Source organism: Eptesicus fuscus, chromosome 21 (genome assembly GCF_027574615.1).
Source record: "Eptesicus fuscus isolate TK198812 chromosome 21, DD_ASM_mEF_20220401, whole genome shotgun sequence".
NCBI classification, from domain to species: domain Eukaryota; kingdom Metazoa; phylum Chordata; class Mammalia; order Chiroptera; family Vespertilionidae; genus Eptesicus; species Eptesicus fuscus.
Genome location: NC_072493.1, coordinates 44765588 through 44775619, shown reverse-complemented (window position 1 = coordinate 44775619; position 10032 = coordinate 44765588). Strand labels below are relative to the sequence as shown.

The window sequence follows — 10032 nt, the reverse complement described above, 5'->3', positions numbered from 1 at the left end:
CCCACCATGTCATTAAGATTTGGTCTGTGGTCGGCCCAAGGCCCCAGCGGCTCTGGTCCCCAGGGAGCTGGTGGCCCGGCCGGGCGGCGGTCTCTTTCCTGGGTAGACATGGGGCCAGAGGGAAGCGCTGCCAGGATGGGACCTTAGGATCCTGCACAAGCCTGTCCCCAGCTCAATAGCTCAGAGTGCCCATGTGTAACTGTGGGGGAGGGGACACAATACATTTCATCCCTCCTGCATCTCCCTCACCCCTTCCCCAAACCCCCAGCCTGCGGAGGCCAAGTTCCCCTTCCAGCCTGGCCACAGTCTCTCCCCCAGGGCTTCCTGTTGGGGTGTCCTAGGCCCCGCCCCGGAGCTGGGCACTTCCCTCCCTGACACAGGGACCTAGACCCGCTCTGCCCGGCCAGAGGCAGACATGGTGGCCCTGCTGCTGCTGCTGCTGCCCCTGCTGTGGGGGGGTGAGTGGGCTCAGGGAGGGGGGCTGGGCAGGTGGGGGAGGGGCGGGAGCAGCATCTGAGCCTCTGTGTCCTCCTCCCCCAGGGTCCCTGCAGCAGCAGCTGCGTGGCTTGGAGCTCCGAGTGCAGGAATCGGTGACGGTGCCGGAGGGTCTGTGTGTCCACGTGCCCTGCTCCTTCTCCCACCCTCGGAGTTGGCAGGCCGCCTATCGTGAACTCTACGCCTACTGGTACCGGGACGGGGACAACACAGACCGTGATGCTCCTGTGGCCTCGAACGACCCAGATAAACCAGGGAAGAGAGAGACCCAAGGCCGCTTCCTCCTGGCGGACCCCACGACCAACAACTGTTCCCTGCAAGTCAGAGACGCCAGAAGGAGTGACGCAGGACGCTACTTCTTCCGAGTGGAAAGAAGAGATCCTGAATATAAGCCCCTGGGATATAGTTACCATGATAAGACGCTGGATTTGCAGGTGACAGGTACGGCAGGGGCCCCGGAGAGGACCCAGGGACAGGGGACCCCGTCTTAGAGCAGGAACAGGACACTGGACACTCCCTGATCCAGGCCTTGGGCCCTGGGTGATGGGAAGAGACACAGGGCCTGGGGTGAGCTCTAGCCCTAGTGGGGGCCACTCTCAGGGACCCACTCTGAGTCCCTCCCCTGGGCCCAGACACCTGCCTTTCTCCCCCGCAGCCCTGACAGAGAAACCCCACATCCGTATTCCGGAGCCTCTGGAGTCCGGCCGCCCCACACAGCTGGCCTGCAGCCTGCCCGGGGCCTGCGAAGGGGGACGACCTCTCACCTTCTCCTGGGCGGGAGCCGCTGTGGACTCGCTGGACCCCCAGAACCTCAGCTCCTCGGTGCTCACCTTCACCCCGAGGCCCCAGGACCATGGCACCACCCTCACCTGTCAGGTGAAACGGGAAAGGGCTCCGTTGACCACACAGAGAACCATCCGGCTCAATGTCTCCTGTGAGCGTTGGAGGGGTGGCTGGGTCCGGGGGAGCAGTGGGATGGCATTTGTGTGTTCTGTGTGTGTGTGTGTGTGTGTGTGTGTGTGTATGTATGTGTGTGCATGTGTGTGTATGTATGCGTGTATGTGTGTGTGTGTGCGCAGGAGGCTGCGCTAACCTGAGAACACTCAGGCATGGATCTGCGTGTAGGTGGGGAGTGGGTCAGGAAGAGAGAACCCCACTTTATTTGTCCCCCCGCCCCACCTTGGGATTGGGGTAACTTCTATCTGAAGTGGACCCCTATCTTTCTATCCCAGATGCCCCAGGGAACCTCATCATAGACGTCTCCTTCAGAAACGTCACAGGTAGGAAAGAGCCCTCCTCTCTGGGCTGGGACCTGCCCGGGCCCTGGTGGGGCAGAGGGGGGAGCAGGAGTTTGAATGGGATCAGACACGGGAAGGGCAAGGATGAAAGTCATCACCCCAGTCCCTCACCTTTGGTGGGTGGGTGCCTGACCTGTGTTCCCCACACACACTTCTCTCTCTCTCTCTCTCTCTCTCTCTCTCTCTCTCTCTCTCTCTCTTTTCTCCCTCCCTCCCTCAAAATCGTTCTCCCCAAAGTCTTTAAGAATCTGCAAAACACATCCCTTACCATCCTGGAAGGCAAGGATTTGAGACTGCGTTGTTTGGCTGACAGCAACCCCCCTGCAGAGCTGAGCTGGTTCCGGGGGTCCCCAGGCCTGAACGCCACCCCCATCTCCAGCACCGCGATCCTGGAGCTGCCTCGCGTGGGGCCTGCACAGGAAGGAGAGTTCACCTGCCAAGCTCGGCACCCGCTGGGCTCCCAAAGTGTCTCTCTCAGCCTCTCCATGGCCTGTGAGTGGGGAGACCCCAGGGGGCAGGACAGCTGGGTTCTGGGTTCTGGGGAGATTAGAACCAACGCTGACCCCTCTCCTCGCTCCCCACAGACCCCCCGCAGCTGCTGGGACCCTCCTGCTCCTGGGAGGACCAGGGTCTGCACTGCAGCTGCTCCTCCAGGGCCCAGCCGGCCCCCTCCCTGCGCTGGCGGCTGGGGACGGGGCTGCTGGAGGGGAACCATGGCAACGCCTCCCACACTGTCACCTCCAACTCAGAGGGGCCCTGGACCAACAGCTCCCTGAGCCTCCCCGCGGGGCTCAGCCCTGACCTCAGACTCAGCTGCGAGGCCCGGAATGTGCACGGGGCCCAGAGCGCCTCGGTCCTGCTGCTGCCAGGTCAGGGCCTGCTGGTGCAGAGGCCACGGAGAAGGGAGTGGGTCAGAGAGAGGGTGGAGCTGGGGGAGGGGACTGAACGGGGACAGGGGTGATTGCTAGGACAGGCCTGCATCTCCTGCCAGAACAGAACTGACAGCGGGCTCTGCAAGGAGGTGGGAAGAGGAGAGACTGAGTCCTGGGAGTGGGTGGTGTCACCTGAGCTGGTGCTGGAGGAACAGGCCCTGAGCTCCTGCAGCCCTCAGCACCAGGGCTCCTGGAGCTGCCCCAGGTGGAGGCTGGAGACCGAGGGGAGTTCACCCTCCTGGCTCAGCACCCACGGGGCTCCCAGCACGCTCTCTATGCAGAGTGAGTTACAGGCTGGTCAGGTGTTGGGCTGGGGGTGGACGGAGACCTGGACAACACGTCGACCTTCTCCCGTCGTCCCCAGGCAGCCCGCACTCCAGCAGATGTGTGACTGAGGAGCAGCAGGGCTCCTGGCCCCTGGTGCTCACCCTGATCAGAGGGGCCCTCATGGGGGCTGGCTTCCTCCTCACCTACGTCCTCACCTGGCTCTACTACACCAGGTGAGCAGGCCTGTCTCTCCGGGAAGTGCAGGGATTGGCCCTGTGGCCCAGGTGGGGCCGAGCTGTCTGGCTCTGCCTGGAGTTAGAGCCAAAGTGGCCGAGTCTCTGAGCTGAGACCTGTGTTGGCCCCGCAGGTGTGGAGGCCCCCGGAACACCAGGCAGAGCTCCTGATGGGTCCTCCCTTCGTCTGAAGATGGGACTGAGGTGTGGGCACCAGGCTACAGGGACCGTCCTGGGACATCAATGTCACCTTCTCCCTGGAAGCTCTTGACTCACCTGCTCACATGGACCCCTGGGGTTTCAGTTTGTGGGAGTGACTGAGTGAGGACAAGGGGAGCCAATGCCATGGAGAGAAGACTTTCATTCCTGTTACCTCCTGAGAGGGGGGCCCCGCTATGCCCGGGGAAGCCCCAGATTTCCTCCGGAAGCAGGTGCAGGTGCAGGGCAGCCTAGCGAAAGCCTTTATTGGGTTTCCATGGGAAATGCAAGGCAGGGCAGGTGAGCAGCTTAGGATCAGCTGGTGTGTGTCAATCTGGGGGAGGTGGGCCTGTGGGCGTGGTCTCTATTTGTCTGGTCCCAGGTCCTGGCTGTTTTGGGGCAGGTTGGGGAGGTTGGGAATAGGGCTCAGGCTGGTTGGTTTGCATCTGAAATTCTTTGCTGTCTCTGAGAATGGGCCGGCCCTGGGAGGCCCTGTGTCTCCTTGGCTTCCAAGCTGTTGACAAGCTCAGAACATCATAAGATACAGAAATAAACAAGCGATACACACCCACTGACTGACCCCTTGTTTCTGCCTCGGCTTCTCCCATTTGACTTGTTCCCTCCCCCACCTCCCCCTATTTCTTTCTCTCTGTTGGTTCTGCCCAGTCACATCCCTGCTCCTCTCTCTCCATTCTCAGGCCCAGGAAGGGACTGAAGTTGGCAGCTTATCCTTCCCTTGCCCAGGGGTTACCTGGTTACCACCTGGGTTTCTGGTCTCCCATCTTTAGGTGTTGATACACAGTAGACTTAGGGGCTCCTCTTCTCTCCCTACTCGTAGATGTCTACCTCAGAGTTATTATTATAACACATCCCAGCATTTAAACTAAATGAAAACGTTTATGTGATATCACCTGACCATTGATTTACTCTGTAGTGTCGGTGGGAGTTTCTTGAGTCCAATTACATCTGGTTTTCCTCTCTTTGTTGTTGCTGTTGTTTTACCTGTTTCAAGTAAAGGATTTTGTGTATTCCTTGTCATTATTCATCAATTGGTATTTATACCTTTTCTTAGTTTTTAAAAATATTTTTATTAATTTCTGAGAGGAAGTTGTAGGGAGAGGGAGAGGTAGAAATATCAATGATGAGAGAGAGTCATGGATCGCCTGTTTCCTCCATGTCCCCTACTGGGGATAATGTCGTCACCCAGGCATGTGGCCTCACCTGGAATCGAACCATAACCTCCTGGTTTATAGGTCGACATGACACTCAACTCCAGAGCCTCCCTGGCCAGGCTATATCTATTCATGAATAATAAAAAGTGCAACATTTAAGACACTTCGTCTCTCCATTTTGTACTATTATGTTCATATATCTTACATCCATAAATTTGGTAAACTTTAGAGAACAATAATAATTACTCAGAAGTAGACAATTATTTTATTTCCTGATTTATTGAGATATTTTAAAATCAGAATATATGCAAGCGTAAGGTATGCAATGTGCATATTTGATATACCTATGTAGTGAAGTGATTACCACAAAAAGGTTCATTAACACTTCTATCCTCTCATAATTATCATTGCTATGGTTATAATACTGATGATGTAGAACAGCGGTCCTCAAACTTTTTAAACAGGGGGCCAGTTCACTGTCCCTCAGACCGTTGGAGGGCCGGACTATAGTTTTAAAAAAAACTATGAACAAATTCCTATGCACACTGCACATATCTTATTTTGAAGTAAGAAAAACAAAACGGCAAAAACACCCGCATGTGGCCCGTGGGCCGTAGTTTGAGGACGCCTGATGTAGAACCATAGCAACTTTCAGGTATATAACAAAATACTGTTAATTATAGTCATCATACTGTCCAGTACATCCCCAGGAATTATTCATCTTGTAGCTGAAAGTTATCCTTGACCAGTATCTCCCAGTTTCCTCACCCCCAACCCCTGCATCACCGTTCTACTCTCTTTCTGTGAGTTCAGCTTCTACAGACCCCACTGTGAGAACATACTGCAGGTAAACAATGGCTATTTTGAAAAATAACTCTCACAGCTATGTTTCGTTCATGCAGTTCTAGGTCTCCATCACACAATCACTTTCCTCTATGCAAAGATGGACTCAAAATGTATTAAATACCTAAATATAAGGCCCACAACTGTAGAAATCTTAGAGGAAATCATAGGGGGAAATCTCAGGACATTGGATTTTGCAATGATTTCCTTGATATTTACACCAAAAGCACAGACAAGGAAAGCACACATAGACAAGTGGGTCTGTACAAACATAAAAAGCTGAACACAAAAGGACATTATCACCAGATTCCAGAGGCCACGTACAGAATGAGAGAGAAAATGTATCTGATGAGGGGTTAATATTCAGAATATATTACAAACGCATATGAGGCAACATAAGAAACCCAAATAACACAACTGAAGAATTGGGCAAAAAACTTGAGTCGATATTTCTCCAAAGACGATATACTAATAGCCAATAGCCTTATGAAAAGATATTCAACGTCAGTAATCCTAAATAACTACAAATGAAAACCCTTGCTGGGTAGCTCAGTTGGTTAGAGTGTCTTCCTGATACACCCAGTTTGCCAGTTCCTTCCTTGTCAGGGAGCATACAACCATCAACCAAGGAATGCATAAGTCAAAGACGGTCATGAGATATCACCTCACACCCTGTAGGATGGTCACTAAGAAATGAAACCACAGAAAATAACACGTGCTGGTGAGCACGTGCAGGAACTGGAACCATTCTGCACATTTGGTGGGATTGTAAAAGGATGCACCAGCTATAGAAAACAATATGGCAGTTCCTCCAAAAATTCAAAATAGAATTACAATACCATGTAACAGCCTCTCTTGAGGTTATATATGCAAAATAACTGAAAGCAGGCCCTCAAAAAAATATCTGCACACCCGTATTTATAGCAGCATTATTCACATTAGTCAAAATCTGTCCGCAGAGCAAAGTCAATGATGAGAGTGAATCATTGATTGGCTGCTTCCTGCTCATCCCTTTCTGGGGATGAAGCCCATAAAGCAGGCATGTAGCGTGACCGGGAATTGAACAGTGACCTCCTGGTTTATAGATCGACACTGAACTTCTGAGCCACACTGGACAGGCTATACCTATTGATGAATAATAAAAAAAATGCAACGTTTAAGACATATCCACCACCATTTGGTATTATTATGTTCATATAGCTTACATTTATAAATTTGATAAACTTTAGAGAACATTACTAATTACTTGGCTGTAGACAATTATTACATTTCCAGATTTATTAGGATATCTTTTAAATCGAATGTATGCAAGCGTAAGGTATGCATTTCCTGATTTATTGAGATATTTTTTAAACAGAATATTTGCAAGCGTAAGATATGCAATGTGGCCGAAACCGGATTGGCTCAGTGGATAGAGCGTCGGCCTGCGGACTCAAGGGTCCCAGGTTCGATTCCTGTCAAGGGCATGTACCTTGGTTGCGGGCACATCCCCAGTCGGGGGTGTGCAAGAGGCAGCTGATCGATGTTTCTCTCTCATCGATGTTTCTAACTCTCTATCCCTCTCTCTTCCTCTCTGTAAGAAATCAATAAAATATATATTAAAAAAAGATATGCAATGTGCATATTTGATATACCTATGTAGTGAAGTGATTACCACAAAAAGGTTCATTAACACTTCTATCCTCTCATAATTATCATTGCTATGGTTATAATACTGATGATGTATAAGCATAACAACTTTCAGGTATATAATACAATACCGTTAATTGTAGTCACCATGCTGTCCAGTACATTCCCAGGAATTATTTATCTTGACCAACATCTCCCCACTTCCTCACCCCCAGCCCCTGCATCACATTCTACAGTATTTCTGTGAGGTCAGCGTCTTTTACCCCATTGTGGGAACAGACTGCAGGTAAACAATGGCTATTTTGAAAAAAGACACAAACCCTCACAGTTATGTTTCTTTCATGCACCTCTAGGTTTCCATCACACAATCACTTTCCTCTACGCAAAAATTAACTCAAAATGTATTAAGGACCTACACATAATACCCACAAGTACAAAACTCTAACAGGGAAACAGGGGGAAAGCCCACGACGTTGGATCTTGCAATGATTTCCTGCATCTTTACATCAAAAGCACAGAACAGGAAAGCAAACCTAGACAAGAGGGACTGTGCCCAACTTAAAATCCTGAACACAAAGGACACTCACCAGACCCAGAGGCCCCTGCAGGATGGGAGAGGAAATGAATCCGATGAGGGATTAATATCCAAAATACATTACAAACTCATACAAGACAACATAAGAAACCCAAATAACACAAGAGAAGAATCAGCTAAAACCTTGAATAGACTTTTCTCCAAAGATGATGTACAAATGGCCAACAGAGTCATGAAGAGAGACACAACATCAGTGATCCTGAAGAACTATAAAGTAACTCCTTAGGCCGGTAGGAGTCTTGCTTGGTGAATCAGTGCATTAATATACAAAACCCCAAGTCAGATTCCTACACGGACAAGGAAGGAATGGTGAAGGAGCATAGTAGGCCCGCGGTACAGAAAATGATGGGGGGAGTGTAGTGATACACAGCTCCAAAGGTCACACACCCAAAATTCGCATTAGAAATTTTATGTCGCTTTCCCAGGCGGCTGCCGAAGATGGCGGAGGGGCAGGTCCTGGTGCTAGATGGCCAAGGCCATCTCCTGGGCCGCCTGGCGGCCATCGTGGCCAAGCAGGTACTGCTGGGCCGCAAGGTGGTGGTTGTGCGCTGTGAGGGCATCAACATTTCTGGCAATTTCTACAGAAACAAGTTGAAGTACCTGGCCTTCCTCCGCAAACGCATGAACACCAACCCGTCCCGCGGCCCTTACCACTTCCGAGCCCCCAGCCGCATCTTCTGGCGGACGGTGCGAGGCATGCTGCCCCACAAGACCAAGCGAGGCCAGGCCGCCTTGGACCGCCTCAAGGTGTTTGACGGGATCCCACCGCCCTATGACAAGAAGAAGCGAATGGTGGTTCCCGCTGCCCTCAAGGTTGTGCGTCTGAAGCCTACCCGGAAGTTTGCCTGCCTTGGGCGCCTGGCTCATGAGGTTGGCTGGAAGTACCAGGCCGTCACAGCCACTCTGGAGGAGAGGAAGGAGAAGGCCAAGATCCACTACCGCAAGAAAAAGCAGCTCATGAGGCTACGGAAACAGGCTGAAAAGAACGTGGAGAAGAAAATTGACAAATTCACAGAGGTCCTCAAGACCCATGGACTCCTGGTCTGAGCCCAATAAAATTGACTGTTATTCCTAAAAAAAAAGAAAAAAAAGAAATTTTATGTCATGTGAGTGTCACTTTCACAAAAGTTTTGTCATTAGCTTATTTGGAATATACACAGGCACACACACACACACACAGACACACACACACACTCACAGAGTCCTCTCTCTGGGATGAATTCTGTAGCCCTTCTTGAATGTGCAAATGGTTGCTTCCTCCCCCAGTTCTTTCCTGTGGGTTGCTTTAGGATGGGCCTTGTGCTCTGAGGTGAGTCATCCTGACCCCTGCTCTGTCCCTGAGGCCCATCTTGCCTGGCACAGGTTATGGGGAAATTTCCTCTTCTGCTTTTCTGTCTATACCTTGTGGCTTGGAGGGAGGGAGGGAGGGAAGAGAGAGAAAGAGAGATAGAGAAACATCAATGTGAGAGAGAAACGTAAGTCAGTTGCCTCCCATACTTGCCCTGAGCTGCTATGGAAACCGAGGTAAGTGCCCTGACCTGGAATTGAACCTGCAACCAATTTGCTGTAGGGACGATGCTTCCACCAATGGAGTCATCAGCCAGGGCTATCTATTTCCATCTGTAATGTCCTCCCAAACAGATTTATCTTTCCTCCACTGAGGAAGTGCATAGTATATCTTTGTGATGTGCACCTCTGAATATTCCAGGAACATCATAAGTTTTGATGTGTCCATGGCATCTTTTATACCATCCTGTCTTTCATTGCTCACTGTGCTATACGGATGCATTTGAGTTTTGTAATTTGATTTTGTCTCTAGACACCTTGCTGACTCTCTTCTTAAGCCCCGACATGTATCTGTATGTGCTTGTGGATTTTCCTATATAGACACATTCCTTGATGAAGAAAGTCAGCTTTATTTTCTTTTGAATTTTCATAGCTTTTACATATTGTGCTTTTCTGGCTGGACTCGAACCCGGTGCTGCTGGGTGAGGTGTGGTACTTGCTGAGCCCACCCTCTATCCTGCCAGGGGAGCCTCCTGCATCCCTAGCTGACTGTGAGTGTTATCCTGAAGGCCTTTCACATTCCCCACGCTCATTAGTTCCTCTCTTGAGATTCCATCAGTCAAGGCCAGCGAGGCACACAGAAGCCCCACTATGTGCTCCGGCAGCGGGAATGTATGTCAGGGTTCGTGATGCCCGGGTTAGGACACAAATGGATCAGAAAGGGAGCACTTCTATGAGCCTGGGTGGGGCTCTGAAAAGGGACCCAGCGCTGAGGGGCCATGAGGGTGGATTTTCATGAACTTTCAGGCGGCAACGTTGCTGCTGTGCTGAGGTCCCATCAAATGGGTGTCAGTTTCTGCTGGG

At 51.0% G+C, this 10032-nt stretch overlaps 1 protein-coding gene and 1 pseudogene across 1 annotated transcript; both read left to right on the top strand.

Annotated features, from left to right (window-relative positions):
* Window positions 1-306: 306 nt before the first annotated feature.
* Window positions 307-4002, top strand: LOC103297724 (sialic acid-binding Ig-like lectin 5; annotated as a pseudogene).
* A 4064-nt stretch (window positions 4003-8066) lies between these two features.
* LOC103297589 (60S ribosomal protein L13a-like) lies at window positions 8067-8725 on the top strand. Its single transcript, XM_054711315.1, has one exon. It carries the CDS (start codon window positions 8101-8103, stop codon window positions 8707-8709), a length of 609 nt encoding a protein of 202 aa, XP_054567290.1. The 5' UTR covers window positions 8067-8100; the 3' UTR covers window positions 8710-8725.
* The last annotated feature ends 1307 nt before the right edge of the window (window positions 8726-10032 follow it).